Below are 24,473 nucleotides of genomic sequence, written 5' to 3'. Positions count from 1 at the left end.
AGTGAGAGGCCCGCGTACCAAAAAAAAAAAAAAAAAAAAAGGCCAGAGTGGGCATCCTGGTCTTGGTCCTAATCTTAAAGGAAAAGCTTTCAGCTTTTCACTGTTGAGTATGATGTTAGCTGTGGGCTTGTCGTATATATAGCTTTTCCTGTGTTGAAGCATATTCTTTCTATACCTGTTTTGAGAGTTGTTGTTGTTTTTATCATAAATGGATGTTGAATTTTGTCAAATGCTTTTTCTGCATTTATTTAGATGATAAGATTTTCATCCTTTATTTTGTTCATGTGGTAAATCACATTGATTGATTTGTGGATGTTGTAACACCCTTACATTCCTGGAATAAATCCCATTTGATCATGGTGTATGATCCTTTTAATATACTGTTGAATGTGGCTTGTTAATATCTTGTTGACGATTTTTAGATAGGTTCATTAGGGATATTGGTCTGTAATTTTCTTTTCTTATGGTGTCCTTGTCTGGTTTTGATATCAAGGAAATAAATGCTGGTCTCATAACATGATTTTGCAAGTGCTTCCTCTTCTATTTTTGGAAGAGTTTGAGAATGACTGGTATTAATTCTTCTTTGAATGTTTGATAGAATTGACCAGTGAAGCCATCTGGAACTAGACTTTTGTTTGTTGGGAGGTTTTAAATTATTGGTTCAATTTCCTTAAGATCTTCCTAATAGCTAGTCCACATTTGAAATAAAGGGTCAATGAGAAACTGAACTGTTTTATCTACCGTTATAATTATGAAAAGGGATTTATAAAAGGATCACTTTCATACAAAGTCATTCTGAATTTATGCCAAATCTAGCCAGCCTCATATAGGCAAGCTTAGGCATTTTAGATCAAAAACAAGACTGAACACATCAGCTAAGGCATAAAAAAGGCAATTACATGTATATAAAATTAATAATCATCTCATAAAAACATGAATTTAGCCTTTCTGATAAATTTATATAAAAGAAGATAATCATTAAAAACAATGGCAAGATTACTAATTATGAAAGAAAACACTACATATAATTTAGTACATTATATTTTCTAAATCAGCAAATTAAAAGGAATTTTGTTCCACCAAGGAAAACTAAATAGTGAATGGTTTCTACTTAGGTTGAAAAGAATTTCAACAAAATTGATTATTTCTTCCCAGTAGCTTTCCAGACAGTTAAGGCTTTTTTTTAATATTTAGTAATAGAATTATAAATAAATCTGACAGAAAAATGTTAAGAGGGAAGAAAAACTGCGAAAAGTCAGACTGTCCGGAAATGTCTTAGGAATAAATACTACACCCTCTTTAGTTCAGTCCATTTTCAGTTTCCTTCCTCCCTCCTACCTTCCCCCTCCCCTAAGTCCCCACCCGTTTTTCTCCCTAATACCAATCTTGAGCTTAACAGTGTGAATCCAGACACTTCAGATGCTGCCTGGTTAGCTTAGCTAGTTACATTATAGTTAATCCAGGTTGTTAACTATCCAAATTACCATGATAATACAAAGTAGGGCCTGTGGAAGCCAATCTAAAATTGTTTCTCATTTTTCAGAGGATCAGTAGATTTTTTCAGGGAGCAACTGAACCACAAGACCACTTCCAAACATGTTTGTGTGTGTGTGTGTGTGTGTGTGTGTGTGTGTGTGTGTGTGTGTGTGTGTGTGTGTGTGTGTGTGTGTGTGTGTGTGTGTGTGTGTGTGTGTGTGTGTGTGTGTGTGTGTGTGTGCATGCGTGTGATCTTAATGAATTGTAACTAAATTATATTCCTTATGATTTTCATATATGAGATAGATTTACAAATTTTCAGGCAAATTACTCAAACTTCACACAATAATATAATGGTCAGCATGAAATAGTGTGACTTCCATTCAATTACAAAGGCTAAACAGGAAAGGAAAAGATTATTTTCCTTGAATATCTTTTCATGGATATATGTTACAGTTACACACATGTTTTCAGCTATTTTGTATGTCTGTATATAGTTATACACAAGTTTTCTATGGCATCTCTTCTTGTGTAAGTTAGGAAGTAAGGCAGAGTTATAAAGAATTTCTTTAAAGTACTCATCTGGAATCAGTGGACAATTATTAGCTGGCAGCCTGGTATAAACACGATAAAATAACTCATTTTTGATATATATACTTAACAAATCAATTATTTTTACTATTTCTATATTATTTTATATTATAGTGTACCCTTCCGTATGATTTTTACAGAAAAATGAAACAAGATTTTTATAGAAATATCAGAAAACACAGGACAACAGTAAATTGCAGAAAAAATGCAATACTACAACTCTGCAAGAAATAAATTTTAGCTTCCATATTCATCCATTATATCCTAAAGTACATTTTAGTTAATGTACTAGTTTTGATTATTTTTTCTCAGTAACATTCTTATTTCAAAGATAGAATAAAACATTTTAAGTTTTTGGTATAAAATATTGTTGTATGATATATGTCATAGTGAAGAGAATATCAGAATCTACTGTCACATTAAAGCACATGGAGAACAATCTTTATGAACAGCAGTAATTCAAGGAAATTAAATCTCAAATATACTATGTATTAACACTAAGAAATGGATGTGAGTCTTCAAAATTCATTTAAAGATGACATGTAATTATTCTGTGCCACAGGATCTACTAGTAATCTATTTTCCTTTCTTCATTTTATTTTTTACTTTTTAGCTCTCTAAATATCTCAAAAATTAACAAAATTTTGAGTGTCTTCTCTGTTCTACATCATCTTCACAAGAGGGCAGGCCGGACCAAGAAGAGAAATTGAAATTCATGTCACACAAGTTTGTACTTCAAGTATCTTGGGTAAAAAGATTAGTGGAAGAAAATTTGAAAGTACTACTGAACTGTCCAACAATGCTTTGGGAATGATCCAGTCTAACACTGTCCACGTTGTTATGATAATAAATAATGTGAATCAATGCTCATTTCCTTTCTCAACCAAAACTGCTTTAAAGAGTACACTGGTTAAAAACCAAAACCTATAACACACAGGAATAAAACTTGAATCAGAGCTTGAAAACAATATTAATCTTCAAGCTAACTTTTAGTGATCCTGAAAGGTGGGTTTAAATAGATAACTTTTATTTTCATCACTTAAGGCTTGAATCATTTAACTCAATTTAATAATTTAATTTACTGTCTAATAAGCATACTCAATTCAGAAGTCCTGACCTCAATTTTCATTGCCTAACCCTCTTTCATTATACTAAGACATTTTCAAACAATTTTTCTATGTTGTTTGCAACAAGAACTTAGAAAAAATATATACATAAACAACATGAAACTCAATCGTTAATAAAAAGTTGAAATACATGCCTAGAGTCTTTTGAAAACAAAATATAAATACAACTTAGATTCAAAAATACCAAAGCAAAATCACATGCATTACAAAGAAAGAGTAGACTTTCAATTATTAATAGTGAAGTGAACTGCACAGGAGTTTCCATCTCCTTCAAGAGTCTCAGAAGTCAGAGGAGACAGGGACAAGGGAGGCTGTAGGTGGTAAGTTCCGGGGCTAGCATGCTATAGAGGGGGAATGAAATGCCAGGTGAGAAACCAACACCAGGTGTGGTCACCAAGCAGTAGACTCAGACTTGACCAGGATATAACGTAAAACGGACAGAACGGTTCAAACCCCAGCTTAGCTACTGCCATGCTCTGTTGCTTTAGCAAGTCACTTACCTCTCTAACAGAGGATGTGGAAAGTGGCAGCACACGTTGGCTTGCTATGAGAACTGGATGAGAGACTCCAAGTAAAGCACCTATCACAGTTCCTTGCACATACTAAGAGTGAATAACAGTAAACTGTTGTTTTCTGTGCTGCTGAAGCTTTTTACTATTCAATTTTTTTGTTTTCATTCTTCAGATTTTTCTCTTTCTCCCCCTCAATTGTTTTTGTTCCTTTTCTCTACTGCTTCATCTCCTAAATGTTCCTACTTCTCTTCCTTTTCTTCTTTCCCCATCCTCTTTCTCTCTTCCTGATTCTCTCTTCCTCTTCAATTCCCCTTTCTTTTGCTTCATGTTACTTCCATTAACTTTGCCTTTCTGGGTTCATCACTTTGCACAGAAAGTCTACAAAAATATTGAGCTTTTTCGTTTATGAAACACTGACACTTTGTTCACAGCTGAATAATACATTGTTATTCATTATTCATTTATTTAGCAAATAGTCATTAAATCCATTCCATCTACATAACACAATGGCGCAGAGCACTTGAAGTACCTTCAGTAATATAACAATCTTGCTGGTGAGACAAATCAACTGCATGTGGAACACAGACAAATCAGCTACATATGGAAAACCAAAAACAGTATATGAAAATACTAAAATAGAAGTCATAATGCCACATATAATTGTCAAATGTAAGTAAGTCCTAGGTAGGAGGCACAGGAGGGAAGATTACTAGGGGTGACAGTAATCAACCAATAAATTTTATGGAAAACATAAGCACCAGGGATACTGACAGTTTTTCATTTCAGTGGTTCATTGTTGACACTACTTAATAGGGTAAGAAAAACACATTAGTTTTACAATGTTAAAGATCTGCTGGATCTCTATAGAAACCAGAGCGTTTATAATAAAATATTTTACATGTTTCCATTTGCCAGCAATTGTTTCTCTTTCTACCATACTTACACATCCACATTACCATATCACTCAGTTTCTGTATGATAATCATGTTTTCAACATTTTATATCATAAAAGTTCTGTCCAGAGACCCCAAAACATCTGGATAAAAAGTGAAACCTTCAATAATTCAAGTGTTTTATACTCTGGGATGCTAGATTATGAGTTGAACAAATCATAAAAAGGTGAAATACTACATAAATGTGAACATACAACATACATATTCATATTTGTTTGTTTTATAGGTAACTAATACAGAGTTACGAGCCTGAGTAAGCAGCATAATTGATTATAACATGATTTATAGTTCTTTGGACATCACATTTATACTCTTTAAAGGTAAAACAGTAGCTAGCTTTCCCACAGGTTTTAATATGCTTTTTAATTTGGAGAAACTCAACCAAAATGTTCATGTAAATTAAAAATCTTTGAAAATACTCTAAAACATGACATGATAACAAGTATTTTAATAAAAGTATCAACATAAGAAATAATAAACTTTACAAGCAAGTAGCCACCATGTTTAAAGATAGCTTAACATCAAACTGAATCTATATCCATAAAATAGCATAATCACAGCTAATAGGATGATTTTAAAAGTTAAAAAAATCTCTGCATTTAAAAATACTTAATATGTCTGTTCTTTTCTTTGTTGGAAAAGAAACTGAACCACAGCCTCTTTGACAATAATGTCAAAGAATCAACCAGGACATGGCAGACTGCCAAGCCAGGAGCTATGGTTTATTCAGTGACTTTCTATCAATGCTCTGCTTCACAGAGTTCTAAAGCTAATCAAAGCGGATGTTCAACTAGCCACCACACCAAAACTTACTCCGCAGCTTTGCAAAGCACTCCCAAGACAGCTTGAAGTGTAAAACTACTTTGAACAGACATCTATGTAAAGAAGAGAAGTGACAATGAAGCCAGACATCAGAAACCAAATCACCAGGTTCATGCTATTCTTTTTCCCCAAAGAAAAAACCTGGAAAGCATTTAGGATCTCTCTGTTTCTAATCCTTTCTGGATGCTCTAATTGGATAATTGTTAAAGGATACTTTAGTAAGGAGCATACTGATCTTGAAAATGTAAATATATTGCTATTACAAATGTTCAAATATTTGAGGAATAAAATATATGGCATATATTTTAAAACTTAACTTACAATGCACTATTATCAACTACTATCATCACCAATGAGTTTAAAGGTCTATGATGAAACAACATGGAATAATGATAACGAGCAGCAAAATGAATTAAAACGATCTGAATATTAGAAAGCCATTATAGAGTTTTAAGAGAAAAACTAAAGAATCTGAAGAAACAACTGTACAAAACCTGCAGTGCTATCTACATAGCTTTGTTTACAGTTATGTCATGCTTCATAGGAAAGTTTTTTAGGATAGATACCAAAAATGACATCAATTACTAAAATATACTTGCCTTAGCTTCTCTGACTGTATACTTTACCTTAAAACAATTTATAACCTTCCTGATCAAACTAAATGACTTAGAAACTGAATTTTCAAAACATTCATTTCTTCTAATGTTTAAATCATTAATTTATTCTTTAAAATATTTTTGCATTTTTTAAAAACCATATTTGCAAGAAAGCAACTTTGACTTACAATCTATGAATTGAGACTTATATGTCATAGATAGCAGAAGAATTTACAACATCAAAAATTACAAACTCTACCACAGGACGTTACACAGCCACAACACTTGGTTTTAACTATGACAGTATTGGAAAATGTGTAGGGGCAAACACACATACCCACTCCAACACACAGACAACACAGAAGGTATAATAATATATGCAACATTTGTAGTAGTTTAAAAGTAACCTAAATTACACATGGCTGGGAAATTTAAGCTAAACTGCATTTTCTTGCCGTGTAATTTTTGTGCATGACATTTTTGAACCCCTGAATTGTTCTATTCCCAGCCCTCTATGCCAAGAAAAGACTAAGTTCTATCATCTCTTTTGTGTGTACCAGAATTGGCTTAATGATCTTGCTTACATTTCTGGAGGGAAAAAACAGCCTCTGTAAGATACAAAGCTTCTCCCACTACTCACTTTTGATTTCTGTACGCTTGATAGATCGTTGCCAGGTTCCTTGGGACGAGACATGAGGAGGACACACAGAATTGCTAGGGGTGTCCACTAAAAAGCACAGCACCATAGGCAACACTAATCCTGCACCTGTGATGTGTTATTCACCAGTTAAGAAATGCAGTCCAGACGGTGGTTGCCTAATACAGCTCAGCTGTTTTTCTCAGTACTCCCTTTGATTATAAGCTGGCAAGAGAGATTATTCTGGTCAAGCATTGAGCTATGTTCAAGATACATGGCATATGACAGTGGAAAGGTGAAAGAGAAAGGAAACCTTAGAATCAAAAAAAAGTAAGTAAAAAGAAAAGAAAAAAAAGTCACTGACCACAGTGTATTATGTAACAATTCCAGATGGTTCAAAGCTGCCTCTGATTATACACAGGCAGAAAAATATACAACATTTGAGTATCTAGAAATCTATTTTTTGATATTATCCTTTTGACTTTTAGCATGGTAGTTCAACATGCAATTCTTTGGTTTATTTTAAAATCAGCACAACTTCACAAATTGATCAGCTATATAAACATTTAAAAATCTTTCTTTAAAGAGGTTAAGTATTCTAGACATCAAACTCCTTTTATAATGTTGGGAAAACTGAAACCAAATGATTTTTATCTTTTTATTAAGTCAACCATATTATTGGACTTGACTCATTAAAATATGTGATATAAAATTTATATTTGAGACACAACTATCCTATTCATCATATATGGCTTAAGCCAGCATAAAATCTTTATTTTAACCAGCATAAAATTGCTAGCAACTCCAAATTGATTTAAGAAATATTTATTATACACAAAGCTGTCTACAAAGCATGTTGGTTCCCCAGAGGTGAAGAAGAAACCGCCATTATGCTCACAAACCTTAAAATCTAACGGGGGAGAGTAAATAAAAGTTACTTTTTCTGTTATTGTTGTTCTTTTGTCATAAAAGGGCTGCTGACCATTCACTCATACCAAAACTTTCACTCTTTTTCCCTTTTACACTCTATATAAACTATCTGTCCCCCAGGCCAGTATCCGTGCCATTTTAAAGAATCTAAAACCTTACCCCAAAACCAGACACCCTTTCCTAATAGCAGATGGTTAAAAAACAAAAACAAAAAATTCAATTATATATACCCAAAGAGCTGAAATGAAGAAAATATATCAATTTCAAAATGTACATACGTAAGGTATATATTTTAAAATGTTTAAAATTTCAAGTTATTTTTTGTTTTCATTGATTAGATACTAATTAGCTGCTAAGCAAAGCAGTATATTAAAAAAAAATTAGAAAAATTCCATATGATGTATATTAGGAGCAAAAGGGTCAAAAGAAATTCCTATGTCCATAAAAGCATTCTCTCTCATCAGAATTTGACAAGTCTTAGAGCTTTCCTTTATATTGAGACATGAGTGTTAAAGATAATACTGCATTTAAAGTTCCAAATAACACTCTGAGGCTAACTGGAGGAGGACCAAGATTTAGGCAGTCTGCCACACAAAATGTTATATTAATATTTTAACGATTCCCATACTCTGGTCTGTGCATCCAAAGTAAAATAAGACGGCTGAATTGGGTCCTGGGTGCGTATATGACTAGCAAAAAATATAGATTCCTGATATTTTTTTAGACAAAAAAAATTTTTTTCTGAAATTATACTTAATTGGCCATTAAAATAGTGCTGAGATTCTGAACCACCATCCACTTTGTTTGATTTATTGGAATAAGATTTGCCAAAGGCAAAAGTCTTGTTGACATTTGGGCAGAAACACCGAGGAAAGATCCAAATTGAGACTATGTTATTGTAATGATTGTGTTATCTTAAATCTGTGTATGGCACACACTGGAACATTCTGGCCTCATGTTGCTCAAGCTGTCCCTCTTTCAATAAACAAACGGCTTCAGTTTTCAAAACATTCTTCAAAAGCAATCTTATTTTTAAAATTTTTTAATTGTATAAAGCCTAGTAGACTCAGTGGCCCAGCCTTTGAAAAGCCTGATCTTACCTTTACATTTTCCTTCTTTATATTTCTTCATTCAATTCGTATCTCCTCATTTATGCCAAAAATTATATTTTTGCCCATACATTATATTCTAAGGTAAAAATATTTCCTTCCTCCTTGTTAAAATAATTATCAACATGGTATCTCATGAGAAACAACCAGAAAAAAGAACAACAAAAACCCTGAATCTAAGAGGCTACATGAAAAATAACTACCTCTCATAAACCCTTTCTTCATATGGTTCTTTATTTTCAACCACACCAACATAAGGCGGACATATCCCTGTGCGTCATGTATTTTCACCCTGAAATATTTTGCTAAATTGGGGATATGATTTTAAATTTCAGTATCAGAGTAAGAAGGTATGAAATATATACTTACTCATGTTCTATTTAAATGACCAAAGTACTCCCAAACAATAATATTAATATGGGAGGAAAGGACAGTGGCTACCTTAAATGGTCGCTTCAGTTAGAAAGTTTTCCACTTTGACAAAGAATGTATGAGATCAAACCAAATATTTTACCAGAATTTAAGAGTTTGTACTTCAGCTATTAAGAAACCATTCTCTATGTTCACCTACAGAATGTCCTATTCTCTACCTAAAAACCCCGAAATTCAGTATGGGAGGCAAGAACTCTTATTATTTAATGAATCAGAGATTGGCAAAACTTGTCAACTTTAACTCTTACAGTCGTCAGGCCTGCTGATTCTCACGAGGAATGAAGTCTCATAGACTTTTGTTTTATCCTTAAGGGAAGAGCATGCGGATCTTTTAGAATGAATAGGCCCCACGTATGACATACGATTAGTTAACTAGGAAAGTTATTTATTTTCTTTTCATCTTTCTTAGCAGACAAAATATTTGCTTTCATCATTAAAACCACAGTAACTATTTGGTGGTAATATGAAAATTTCCTGGTGGCTCCCCTTCTCTACTATCAAGTCTAATAGTCTGACCAGAAAAGTATCAAACTTGTGCTAATTATTAATTGGAGAGATAATCTGGAATAAAACAAACCTCTCTAATAGCTATTTCTCCCAAAATTTTCATCCCAGTCCTTAGAATACAGCACTTTGTGACAGCTTTTGTGCATGCTGAAATCATGGTAAAGGACAAATTTCTCTTCCCATTTCATACCAATGAGAGGAAAACAAGCCTCGTCCAACAGGCATCATCCCAAATAATCCCCCCCACCCCCAAGTGTTCAGGGCTCTTCCCTTTGTAGAGTTCAGTGTCTCCTCACTAGCAAGAAAGTATAAGCAGAGGGATCATTAGTTATGACATGTAGACGTTAGCAGATAATGTTGACTCACTTCAGGAACTATTAAACTATAAACAGTGTGCTGAAAGCCATTTATCTGCACTTTCGGATAAACAGCAGAACCTACTCAATTAAACGGATTGCAAAGAATAAGCTGCTGATGCCAAACCAAGTGAAGCTTAATTTTGAAAAGAAAAATCTGTGAATAAAAATCCACCTAGGATTCCACGGCTTCTGGCACATAAAATCCTTAAACACTTTATTTTATAATATAATATGTAAAACACAGAACATATATTTTTAAAAGGCCAACTGATTCAGTTACCAAAGTTATTGCAGACTAGCTCGAGTTCAAAGTAAATTTGTTGATACTTGATACATATTTTCTCGTAAGTGACAGCATTTACAGTAATACTGATGCTGAGCAAATGTGTGTTATCAAGGAAAGCTTTACCTAACACTATGTAAAAAGTAAAGTTGAATTGGGTCAGTTTTCTTCATCGGCACTATTCCTATTCACAAACAATTTAACTGTTTTGAGAATTTCTAAATGACTCCTTCCAAGAAAAAGAAATACAACCTGAGTGCAACTGTATCATAAGTGAATGATATTCATGTTTATTATGTAAATATATATACATATTTCCATCTCTAGCATGTTAAAATACTACAAGAAAAATACTAATCTATCATGCAACCTCAGAGGTTTTATTCCACAGTTGATTAGAAGGATATGAGATAAACAAGGCCCTTCCTGCTAGTACCATATACAGGTAAAACATACAACATTTAGAATTTATTTTTCCTACTTGTCAGAAAATAAATCAAAATCTGCTCTTTTTCACACTTCCAGATGTCAAAAGCTTTTCAAAACAATTTTGATGTCAGAGAAGAGAACACACAGGTGTGTTTTATGTCAACTACTGAAAGCAACTGAAGGTTAGCCTGGAATCTGATCACTCTACTGACACATTCTTGCAGGCATTACGAACGCTCCCTGAAGGAACATTACACTAATGCTGACTAATTTCAAAAAACATCCCAAATCTCATTAGACCTATTCCCTAGCAGTATTGTTCAAAAGCATCTCTGCTAGTAACACCACACTCATTGCCACCTCTTAGCAAATCTTTAATGCTTTCTTCAATATCACCTTTACTGTTCTTCATTGACAATACAACAGGTTGAACAACAATAAAATATTCAATATCAACCATGACAACCCACAAAAAATCAAGTGTTAGGATGTCAGTAACAAATGCTTAAGAGAAACTGGTTCACATTAATGGACACTTGGTCTTGAGGAAACCAAGCCTAAGACAGAAAGATGGCAGTAGTATTTCAATTCTGAAATTATCAGTGCTTATGCTAAAAAACTGTACTTGGTTACAAAACCTATATTAAACACAAACAGCAACTTAAATGTGACATGTTCTTAATTTTTTAAAAATAGTGACTGGAAGGAAATTCTTGCCATTAAATGACTAGGTTCCCAATCAAGATCAGAAAAATGCTGCCTACCAGCAAAATGACTTAATAGTCATAGATTTCTGATGTTTATTAAGACCTAGAAGTAAACACATCAATTCAGACTTTAAAAAATCATTTTAATCATATAAACATTCATTCAAAAGATTTAGTATTTATATAACCCTTCCTTTGCTCTCTCTCTCACACACACACACACACACACACCACAAGTATGTCCACAATGAGGACCTGCAAGTAACAAATCATTACCGCAAACTTGTCTCTTCTTGCCAAATGTTCTTAGTATTTTCCAAACCTCCAAAAATGTCTCACTTCTGAACAACACCACCCCCCCAGGTAACAATAAAAAACTGAAACTTTTAAAGCATTTTTTCTTTTTCTTTTTCTCAGTCCATCATCCAGTGCCTGAATGCTCGTGTCAGAACACAAGCTGAAGCTCAGAGCCGGGTGCCCAGGGCACTCTCACTTCTGCAGCTATATTGGCAGTGGCTCATAAATGTGCTTTTGTATTTCATATCTACACAAGTCAAGTTTCTCAGCTTTACTTTTCTTCTCAGTAGCAGCAAACCCTGAGCTCTTCATTACTAATATTCTACAATGCATGGGGAAAACAAGGGCAGGAGCCCTCTATTCGAGTACATGTGCAGAATAGGACTTTTTTTTTTTTTTAAATCTGAGACTCTTTTCTGCCTGCCTTCCTCATTTCTTATCTCCCAACCCCCAACGGCTTCTCAAAAACTTCAGTATTCTTGAAGATCCAGATGTCTCCTTTCTTCCCTCCCAATCCCACTGAGAAGACAGGAAACACCAGGTGTGAAATGTCTCTGTTTGCCCCCCTCCACTCAGTACACACCTCCTAACTGGGAGCTTTCATCCTTGCTTGCCCTCTCAGGGGAACTACCCTGTCACTTGTCTGCTGGACCCCATCTCTTCTCACACACCCAGATGCACAGCCGAGACCACAGTTTCTCACAGAGGATGGCTTGCTTTCATACGTTCCTTCCTAGGTTATGAACAAAGAGCAGTTTTCCCAGGTTAGATCAGCCCAGCTGAAGGAGGATTTTAGGACAAAGAGAAAATGAGCGTATTGGGAAGAAAGGGCAAAGGAGCCCTGAAAGGAAAACTTGAGATGCTTATGCTTGTGCCATTATATCAAAATATAGTAACTTATATACAAAACATGTAACCAAGCACCATCTCTTACAATAGGCCAAGTCACATGTATAACAGGAATAATTAGATTCCAAACAGGTGTAGGAGTCATGATTTCTAGCCCTAGCCATGCTACCGACTTGGAAGTCTCCAGAATGTCCAGAATGCTTTGATTGGAAAACCAGCACAGTGATGATTTACCAAATAAGGCATAGGCAGTAAACACAGGTTCTCAGGATATGTTTTGGAAGGAATACCAAAGAATGAATTAGATCACTAGAAAAGACTCAGCCAAACATACCTGTCTAGATTAGAAACTCAGTGCGAAGGAAATGACCCTGAGTCAACACTGTAACATAGTGCCACACGGTGACTGCTTTTCGCATGACCACATTCCCAGTGACAGTGGGTGTTTCTAAAGAAGAGAATCTGTGCAGAAAGAAGTGGTGGTAGCCCTGGTAACCCAAATATTCCAAAACACTACAACGTGTTCTATCTAACTACTTCCAACTCTACCCTTACCCAGTAAACAATTTGGAAAAAAGGAAATCTAACATCCCACTGCCTAAGATCATAACTAGTGATGGACAGGAGGGATAAAAATCAACCCAAGCTTGTCTGACTACAAGCGTAGGAAATCATTCATAACTAAGTACACATATCTTTATATCTTAGATATGGATGTATCTATGGATATCCCTGACTTCACCCGCCTAATTTCAGGCAGATTTTTAAGGCTGATGTTGTATTTACATATTTAGGGAGTATTACATACACATTAAATTATGTATGCTCATGGGTTTGCATTAATGAGGTTTACTGGAAAAGGAATTTGAATAGACTGAAAGGAGAGACTGTATTAAAATGACAGGACAAACAGCCAAAAATGAACAGCAGTTGGGAATTTCCAAAATTAAACTGACATATAGAGTAACCTGGAAATAACTTTCATTTCCCTTGAGCTGATTATTTACACAATCTATGTTTAAATAAAGGTTGAATTTTACTCTGATACAACATATTAACTCAACTGATTAAGTTCATGTTTTTAACTCTATGCAGTAATAGTAAAATGGGAACAAATTATGAAGAAACAAAGAAAGAATAAACATAACAGTGTGGTGGAACCAAGGCTTAACCCCATCATCCATACGGCATCAATGGGCTGTGGGTGAAGACAGGAAGTATCATCACGTGTACTGGAGAACTATGCCCTCCCCTCTAGGAATGACCCAAAGGGTGTTATCCAGGAATTTTATCAGCCTGCTCTGAGGGGACGGGTTGTCGGACCCTGACTGTCATACGCACTTTCCTGTTCCAAACACTGCCACTCCCTTTTGTCTTTTCCTAACAGTATTACATCTCCCCAAACACCCACTTCTTAAACCACTTCAGTTGAATTTCCAACAAGTACTGAATTCCTAAGGTTTGAAAAAATCAAATTTATGATAAAAATAAAATAAAATCAGCCAGTAGTCACAGAAGGTTGTGTCTATTTATCACAAGAGTTTTGTCCTCTTTCTCATCTGTTTTTGTGTGCTTTTGCTTTCATCGGCATCTGCTGGGACGGGTAAGTATAGTTCTTGCCAAAGATAATGGAGTTCTTTTAGTCTGGCCAAGCAAAGAAAAATGGGAGGCAAAGAAAGGATGAGAACAATTATGTTAAAAATGCTGCCAAATTAAAAGCAATTCAGGGGTCACAACAGTATGTTTGTGTGCCCTGAATTACCTTATCAGTAAAAGGAGATGGTAGGAAAATATGTTCTCTAACCGCCCTTCTACTTCAGATACATTACGGTTCTACATAACTTCCACTTTGCTGATAACACATTCTTTTTTTGTACCTATAGTCTAAAAAGAGGGTACTGAATACTGTATCAATAAAATGTAAGAATCCCAGTTCTGTTGTCTATTAGTTGTGTGACCTTAGGCCAGTTCTTAATTTTTTTTTTTATCTGAAACGCTTCATAGTAACAATACTTCCATTTCAAGGAGTCTTCAAGGAACAAGAGGAAATCATTTATCTATCCGCAATTATGTGTTTATAAATCTCATATAATGTAATCCCGAAAATACTCATTTTATACATGAGGGGACTAGGGCTGGGAGAGCTTATTTTCCTGAGAGCAAACAAGTGAGCAGCAGGCAAGGGTGGGAGGCAAGCTCTGGTCTCTGTGACTTTTAAAAGCAATGATTCCTCCAGCTAGCAGTTCGCAAAGGTTTTGTTCTCAAGATCCTTTTTCATTATTAAAAATTATTAAGGGCACCAAATTTTTTAGTTATGTGGATTACAATATTTACTATATTAGGAATTAAAACTGAACAGTTTTAAAATATGTATAATTCATTTACAAATAATAATGAGCCCATTTTAACATGTTTTCAAAAAAATAATCAAAAAAGTGATACTGTCTCACATTTTTGCAAATCTCTTTAAGGCCTAACTTAATAGAAGAAACTGGGTATCTGCCTCTGAATTAAATCTACTGCAATATATTGTGTTTGACATATATGAAAAATATAGGGTCACACATTATGTAGTTGAAAAAAGGAGCTATATTTTAGTAGACGTTTTTCATAATAGTGGTTATTTGATATTACACAAACACTGGAGAAGTAGAAGTCTCTTCAAAGTTAGATGCAATGTTGAATGTGAAACCCTGTCAATGAAATTTTCATATTCTGATAAATTAAAATCTACTGTCTATCATGTACTTTGAGTGGATGTTTACACGGGCATGAGTATGAAACAATGGGCACTGACTGATTATTTGGAGAAATAAATCTTGGTTCACTCAGTTATGCAGATCAATCCTGTGGATACAGGCTTTCCAAAATCCTAATTTTTGTTTGAAAGTTTGAATTTGATCATTAGCAATAAATACTGTCAGTTGTTTTCCCTGAAGTGACAGGCTCACTTTGTTCATTTTTGAGAATATGTCTGCAAATACCCATGCCTGAATAACCACAGTTTGTCTGTCAGTCATTCTTTCTAGTAAAAATTGCCTTTCATGAAAAGTCTCACGGTAACCATTAATCTTCAGTATGCTGAAGAATTTCATTCTGTATATTTAACATTTTGTCACACAGAATATTAAAAAGAAATTTACTCAGAGGTTGGAATTTAATAAACTTAACAATTTTTACAGTTTCATTCATGATATTATTAAATGAAGGTAGCTTTTTGTTTGGTGTTGGGTAGGTGGGGTTTGGTTAGCTGGTTTGGTGTTTGGTCAGTTGGCTTGTTTGATGGTTTGTTTTTACTGTGATGGCAGTGAAGAATACAAGTACAGTTTGGTACCCTGTCTTGATTTGCGCTCAGGTGCTACCAACAGTTCTAACCACTATTTCTCTTTTGTACCATAAGTGCAAATGTTAATAATACATCATATGATTATGCTTGTGAATCATATTTCGAGAACTGCCACACTAGATGAACAACTACTGGTCACTAGAGGTATAAAACTTATGTATATTTTAAGATAAGCTAAGAAACTTTAACAATAGTGGAAGAGAAGGGAATGAGTACAAGAGATAATTTTCAAAAGGGAAAATGATTAAAATGTATATATTATTGAACCCTTTTGGGATATAAGGAGAGATTTTCAGTTAGAAACACTAGATTGCCCACAAAAGTATTATGTGCGCCAAATACATGTGAAAGCAATTATTAATGTAAATTTATGTTTTATTGCTTTTAATTGGTCTTTAAATGACACAATTAAAGTACCAAACCTTAATTAAGCAAGCACCACTCAGACGCTTCCAGTTATGAAATGTTGATCAACACTTGAGAAAAGAAGAAATGATCCATTAATATGAAAGTAAAACAGGTACACAAAGTTTACATTCTCAGAAAAGTAATTAAAAAGAGAAAGAATTTGCTAAATATGGTACTAATTAGTCCTGGTTGAGTTTTGTTTGCTTTGCTTTGAATTTTGGTTGTAAACTATCATAGGCAGTATTTTCTGTTTCTTCTGCATGGTTGTGTGTTTTTTTTTCTTTTTCATATTGAGCACTGAAAGGTTGATCATACTGAGACAAGCTTTTCTCTAACTTTAACTATGTTTATGTCTTGATTTGCACATAGTTTAAGTCTCTTGATTTCCAAACACAGGGCAGTTTTTCCTTCATGCTACAGAAAACAGCCAACTCTGAATTAAGGAAAGTCAGATTTTATATCATGCAAGGGTTGTAAACAAGGGATACACTGAGATCTTTTTTCCCACCAAAAATATTATATGGGGAAGCGCAGAGCATCTTTCTCACGTGAGGTCTTAAATGTGCTATTATTTCACACTCAGGTGAAATATGTAGAATATTTAGAGTATAAGCTGCATGCAATTAAGAGTTATATCTCTTTAGTTAACCACGACAAATCTCAGCATCTAGGATAGTGTCTGGCACTTGGCAGACACACATAAATTGTTGATTTGGTATGTGGAACAACTTCCCTATTATGAAGGTTTCAAGGATCATCTAATGTGAGAGAAGGTGCAAACAATGTTATCTCACATATATCTATGATCTATGATGTTATTTCAGAAACAGGAGTGTGTGTCTGTGCTCTACTATGATTGCTATTTGGTAAAATCTCCACTTTTTAAAATTGAAAACAAAATGCAAAAATGCAGCTAGATTTTTCTGACACTCCTTCTGTCCCCTATACATATAATTTTCAAACTCAAGAAAGATAGACTTTGACCCTACTTTGACAGAGCCAATTCAATTAAATTATGTTTTAGGTTACTAAGGACTGAAACATTGGAAAATGGGTGTAAAAGGAAGGTTCTGAACATTGTCTCTAATGCCAATGTCACCTGGACAGCATTTACAGAAGGGAGCACAGGGCTAGAGATCATGACCTGCTTGGCTAATTAGCTGTATGCCTTTGGAAAAACCCATGCATTTCTCTAGACTTCTGTTTCTCCATTTTGAAAATAAGAATAATCATGTCTACTTGTCTCATGGTTATTGCTAAGATTAAATGAAGTACTATATAAAGAACTCAACATAGACCCTGTGATGGAGATAGAGTTAACGCCCAGTAAATGTTAGTTCCCTTCATCTTTCAGAAATCTATGGATTAAAACTTGATTGTAAAGACTGTGAGGTTTGTAACAGACAAAAGCATACATCTTTCACTCCAACTATATAAGTGACTACCAGAATCCAGAACTAATTTAAAGATATAGAGCAGTTAAATGTATTAAAGACCTAAATGTAAGACCGCATACTGTAAAACTCCTAGAGGAAAACATAGGCAAAACACTCTTTGACATAATTCACGGCAATAACTTTTTGAATCCGTTTTCGAAAGGAAATCAAAGCAAAAATAAACAAATGGGACCTAATTAAACTTAAAAGCTTCTGCACAGCAAAGGAAACCATTGACAATACGAAAAGACAACTTACTGAATGGGAGAAAATATTTCCAAGTGATATAACCGATAAGGGATTAATATCTAACATATATAAACAACTCATACAACTCAACATCAAAAAAAAATTCAATTAAAAAATGGGCAGAAGAATTGAATAGACATTTTTCCAAAGACGAAATGCAGATGGCCAACAGGTGAACAGATGCTCAGCAGGGAAATGCAAATCAAAACCACAATGAGGTATCACCTCACACCTGTCAGAATGGCTATCAAAAAGAACACAAATAACAAACGTTGGCTAAGACACGGAAAAAAGGGAACCCTTGTACACTGTCGGTGGGAAAGTAAATGGGTGCAGTCACTGTGGAAAAGAGTATGGAGGTTTCTCAAAAAACTAAAAAGAGAACCATCACATGACCCAGCAATTCCACTCCTGGGTATATATCCAAAAAACAAAAACAAAAACACTAATTTGAAAAGATACATTCACCCTAATGTTCACAGCAGCACTATTTACAATTGCCAAGATATGGAAGCAACCTAAGTGTCCATCAATAGATGAATGGATAAAGAAGATGTGATATACACACAATGGAATACTACTCAACCATAAAAAAGAACAAAATTTTGCCATTTGGAGCAACATGGATGGACTTGGAGGGCATTATGCTAAGGGAAATAAGTCACACAGAGAAAGACAAACACTATATGATATCACTTATATAAGGAATCTAAAACATAGAACTAGTGAATATAACAAAAAAGAAGCAGACTCACAGATACAGAGAACAAACCAATGGTTACCAGAGGGGAGGGGAGGGAGGGGCAATATAGGGGTGGGGGAGTGAGAGGTATAAATTACTGGGTATAAGATAGGCTCAAGGAGGTACAACACAGTGAATATAGCCAGTATTTTGTAATAACTGTAAATGGAAAGTAACCTTTAAAAATGTATAAAAAAGAAAAAGAATGACAAGGAAAAAATGTACACACACATCTGTTTCCTATGATTTATCACTGGTATTCCCTACTTACTGGAACTAATTCATATTTCCAATTTTCAATCAATTTTAACCACTTCCTAATTTGTTTTTTAAACTGATGTCACTATTTGGAAGAAAACATGTGGAATTTCCATTATCATGGTTCCTGCTAGTGGTGATAAAAAAATGTGGCATTGTTCAAAGAAACAAAACTACAGAATATTATGCATCACATGAAGTATACCAATATTACCTACTCATATTTAGAGTTGTTTATTATGTCCTATCAATTCTGCCTTCAGAGCACTCTACATAAGTGTATCTTAAAAATAGCATGCCTTGTATGCCATATTCAATTCACTGTAAAGTTGTTACCAACTGCTATATAGCATTAGCTACTACTTTTTAACAATATTTTATGTCTTCAGGGCATCTTATACTTTGCAAGCTACATGAACATATATGTGTGTGTTAAACAGATTCAGAAATTATACATATATGCATTCTATAGCATCCACATAAAGTGTTAATGAAATTTTTAAACTGGCCTACATTTATCATGTACCTCAGCTCTTCTACTGATACATATAATCATATACAGCCAGTTATATAACTTCACCAGATTCTAATGTCCTATGTTTTTAACAAGAAGACAATTAGGAGACTATAGAGGTAACATGGCCACTCACTTTAAAAGGTATGAAGACAATCTAAAAATTGCATATAGAAAATGGCTTGTCAATTAACCCTTTACTGTATACAAAAGCTATCACAATGTGGTTTGTATGCTTCAGGGAAGTAAATAACAATTGCTGAAATGATCCACAGGTGAAATAAAGAAAACTACGGAGTACTTACTTACTACAGGCGAAACACTGTTCTAAGAGCTCTCACACATTTTCATATAATTCTTACCACAGCCAGCAAGGAAGGTACAATTATCCCCATTTTTATAAATGACTGAGGCTCAGGTATAAGGTCTTAAGACTGAGCTGAGATTTTCGCTACTCCATATAACTGCTTTAATTAAATCTCTGATCTTTCTCCCACATCTGTGACCCTTTATTTCCACTGGTGCCTTCTAAAAATAACAACACACATGCATAAACTTGCAAAACCAAAAAGCTGAAGCAAAATAAACAAAAAGTTCTAATTCTAAAGTTCTTAGGAAGGCATTCAAGGTACTTCATCAATTGACCCAACCTACCTTTCCAGCTTCGTCTCCTACCACGGTCTCCTCCGGGTCCATACTTATCATACGCATCATGTTTTTTTTCATATTCCCATGCCTTTGCTCATAATATTCTTTCAGCCTATAACAGCCTCCATTTCTACCATCTGTGTTACATTTCTCAATCAGAAATATATGCATCTTTTTTGATTTCTCATGAAACTTTGCCATGTTATACATTTTACTCTACCTTGAAGAACAGTTAGTTGCACACATATTCTGGCCTATCAACTATCACCTCCTGATTGCAAGTAGTACAGTTTTTTTACCTGTGAGTCACCCAACTGATTATTAATTTGACTAATTATCTGTGTGACCTCAGACAATTTACTTAGCCCCCACGAACCTCAATTTCCTCCTCTGTAAAAGGAGAATGACGGTATTTATCCATTCATATGTATAAAATATTTAGAGCAGTAACTTAAAGAGTTTTCCCCGTATAAGTGTGAACAATTTGTATACTATTAATAGCTGAAATTTGTGACCAAAGAAATGCATTGTTTGATGTTAACTAGCTCACATCCTCATCCAACTCTGATTTTAGCATTTGTAAATTTTTGAAGGAAAGACATTTAAGTTTTTAAGTATAAAAACATTTTTTAAAGAAACAAGATTGTATAACTTTTCTAAGTAGTTTTACAAGGGCAAATATATACACATTATCATAATGGATTCCTGCAGAGCGCAAAATAAGCTCATCCCTCCAAGTAAAGTACCAGTTTATCCTGAAATTTTGCTACACATACAGTGAAATGAAGGCTATAAATCAACGTAGGACTCTTGGGAAGAGACAAGATTATTCACGGGACTTTACCATTTCTCCATACAATTTGGGATCTCTTTTTTTGCATGCTTTCTGAACATTCTGCCAATCATACAAAAAAATTAAGCCTGTTTTACAGTTATAGGACATTCACAGTTCAACATCTGGGTCTCCTCTCCTTTCTCTCTTTGCATTAGACAACTTTACAACTTTGATCCTTTAGCTCTTGGCATCTACCTCAGGGTTGTAATAGTGACTTTATGGGAGAAGGAAGCTATAGACCACACTGGGCTGGGAGACAGCAGCCTTATTATAGCATATGCACCAAGAAGAAGACTGAGCAGTAGTAATGTACAGAGTGCCTATTTGAAAAAAGCAAAAATACTTTAGTGTGTTCTTTAGAGAGTTTCCACTCCAAAATGAGGACTGGACGGCTAAGAACTATAAAGGCAAACTTAACAACAACCAAATCTGGCAGTTTCACTTCTCAAACATCATAAATATAGCAATCACTTTTCCAATAGAAAATAATTATTACAAGTGAAAGTCTACTCAGTTACTGTAAAATAGATCCAACATCTTGCGTAGGTCTTCTCATAGACTAAGAAGAGCAGATGGTGAAAGCAGTAAAAATTCCAATGAAACTATGACTAATTATTGTTCAATTTATGAGGCTTGTCTTAAAGATAAGGTCTGAGTTAAATAACAGCAACTCAGCACTTTACAAAGACAAATTTAATCTTACGACCTATAGCGGTAAAGCAGGATGGTAGATTACTTACAAATAAATGAGATGGTCTTTAGAGGAACACATTTATCAATAGAATACACATTTTTGGTTTCCAGGTCAGTGCTTACTTCTGCAAATGTTAAGTCTTGTACTGATAGAGAAATATGTGGATGGATGCTTTAGTACTTTTCTACTCATCCCAATACATGCTTCTATTTCAAATTTAAAATAATGATGAGTAGGCATGTAACTTTCTGGGCCATTATCTGATTTCATGTCCAAGTATTTCTTTATTTCCATGACCAAATAACAATGATTTACATGAAATAACAGCAAAAATGGTATAACTGCTCTCATTTCAAAATACCTTGTTAACTCTGGCGATTTCTCATTCATAAAAGACTGAGCTTTTGAAAGTGACTGAATATATATTTATGCATCCCTATATTCTGTGTGACATATTTGGACCAAGAAACAGCTGCAGTCAAAAGTAGCTGTAAGTGGCAGGGCACAGAGGTCTGGGGCCCTGGGGAGAAAGACTACCCATAAGAACTGAGGATTCTCTGACTGTTCCTTTGCACCACCTCAGGCAAGGGAAAACAAAGATCTTTCCAAATTGAAAGGAAAGATTTCTCAAAACAGAAGAGCAGTGTGCCAGGCACCATTCTCCGTGTTTTTCATGCAATAACTCAGTTGCTTCTTCCAACAAACTTATGAGTCCTAGAGTGTTATTTCCCCCATATTACAATACAGAAACTGAGGCACTGAGAACTTGCTCAAGGTCAGAGAACAAGAGAGAGTTGAAACAGATTTAAACAATAAGTCTGACTCCAAACAACACCCGATCTCCTTCCCATTCAAGTATGCCATATAAAAGCAGGATTTCCTAGTATCTACAGAAGAAAGCACTCACAGAGACAGCAGTCAATGCAAAGTTAAAGTCACCATGTACTAATCAAATACATCTATTATATTTAAACTGCTACCTGGAATCATTTTTAGAAGACTCTTAGTTCACTTGCAGAGTGTTTCTGACTTACAAGGAAGGAGAAAGCTGTGAGCTTCTACTTGCCACCACTTTCTGCTCGGGGCTTCCAAGTGTTTTGAATCTCTTTTCTTTTGAAGTGAATTTTAATGAGCCCTTAATTGTCAAAGGACTTCATAAATATTCATTAAACATTAAGAGAAGTTATGTTTCCTTGCCCGAAAAGCTGAAAGAGAAAACAGTTACTAAGACTCCAAAGGAGAGTAGGCATGATGAAAGTCTAAGTGGAATTGTAAAGGTTCAGTATTGTATTAGATGTTTATCCAAATGGTTCATATCATTAGAACACTTAAGAAAATTCTTAATGCGGAGATACTTTTCTTTTTGCCTTTATGAGAAGTCCTCCACAGTACCACCTCTGTTGGAGATATTTTCATTTTTATCACTCATCCAATTCTAAATGATCCAAAACATTTCACTAACTCTTTATGATGCCTGCTGCACCACTGAACAGTAAAATGGTTATGATGTTGGGAGGAAGTGATTTTGATCTAAATCAACAGGGCAGGCCCAGCTATTATGAAAGTGCCACAAACCTTTTTCATAAAAAAAAAAAAAAATTTCACACTGGATTTGAGTCTTCAAAGAAAGCATTCCCAAAGTATTGCATTTTACATCTATCCTACACAGCTGTCAGGGAATATTATCATACAGATTGACTTCTCCTGACCAAGCCATAGCCTCAAATATTTCCTTGTTGCCCAAAGGTGGGAGATGTTCACAAGATATCATGGCCATGCCGGTGTTCCCAAGGTCAGCCTAGGAAATGCAAACCGCCTGGCAAGTCAAACATTAACTCCATGAGAACAAATCTCTCCAAAACCCACCACATCTGATTCGCTGGATCAGTCTGAAAAAAGGTAACTGTAAGAAAGGGGAAAATGTTTGCTATTTTCAGATGTACAGCAATGATTTTCTTCCCTTTCCTCTTAAAACTTTTGTCCCTTCAACCAAGAGAGATAAACGTATAAGTTTCTATAAAGACACCTCCCAAAAGTCTCTCACTTGTGAAAGTAACCAACTTGTCATTATCACATAACCAGAAATAAAAGATACATCAGTTACATTTGGATAAAATGAGACATAAATATTGAGAAAACGAATATGCTTATTTAATGGAGTCCCTAGTTCTACCATTTCCCAAATGAGCCAAACACAGAATCCTAATTCATTTAAATGTTTTTTAAAAAAATTTTTATTAAAAAATAATCAGATAATTTTTGTTTTGTATTCAATTATAAAATATGTAAATAATTCAAATAGTTATTAAATTCTTAAAATCATTTCCACGGGTACTTTATATTCTTCACGTCCTAAACTTTGGATTGAACTGGGGGGCAGGTGAGGTGGGGAGAGGGGGCACATCTGTAATGACTATTTAATAAGCTATGCTTTGTGGCTAAATAATTAAAATACTCTCATTCTTTTCAAGTTAAAAAATAAAATCAAAACTTTGTTTACCTACAATGTCCAGTAAGCACAGAAACATTTTATACTACCTGAATTCAGAAACACGTGACACAAAACAGTGGGCCACAAATATGATGCAGGAATAGAATAATACAACTTGGGGGCAAAAAATGCTGAAGAAAATTACTCCCTGTGGTATCCACTAGATATACTGTTAGTAATTTTTTTAACAGACTAAGTTGTTATTGGTTCATTATGATTATGCTACCACCTTCCTG

At 34.6% G+C, this 24,473-nt stretch overlaps 1 protein-coding gene across 3 annotated transcripts in view; it reads right to left on the bottom strand.

Moving 5' to 3' along the window:
- The window catches only part of BMPR1B (bone morphogenetic protein receptor type 1B), a 168,131-nt gene that overhangs the window by 70,945 nt on the left and 72,713 nt on the right, over nucleotides 1–24,473 (bottom strand). The window contains exon 1 of one of the 3 annotated variants that reach the window (XM_007464389.1): nucleotides 6,718–6,844. The exons of the other annotated variants lie outside the window; for them this stretch is intronic. Within the exon in view, the coding sequence (XP_007464451.1) occupies nucleotides 6,718–6,823 (106 nt within the window). The 5' untranslated portion in view covers nucleotides 6,824–6,844. Of the gene's footprint in view, nucleotides 1–6,717; nucleotides 6,845–24,473 lie in introns of those variants that run through there. 3 annotated transcript variants of the gene reach the window in all.

The sequence above is a fragment of the Lipotes vexillifer genome, unplaced genomic scaffold (genome assembly GCF_000442215.2).
Source record: "Lipotes vexillifer unplaced genomic scaffold, Lipotes_vexillifer_v1.1 scaffold1346, whole genome shotgun sequence".
NCBI lineage: Eukaryota > Metazoa > Chordata > Mammalia > Artiodactyla > Lipotidae > Lipotes > Lipotes vexillifer.
Note: the sequence above shows the minus strand (reverse complement) of the source record. Positions and strands in the feature narration are given on the sequence as shown.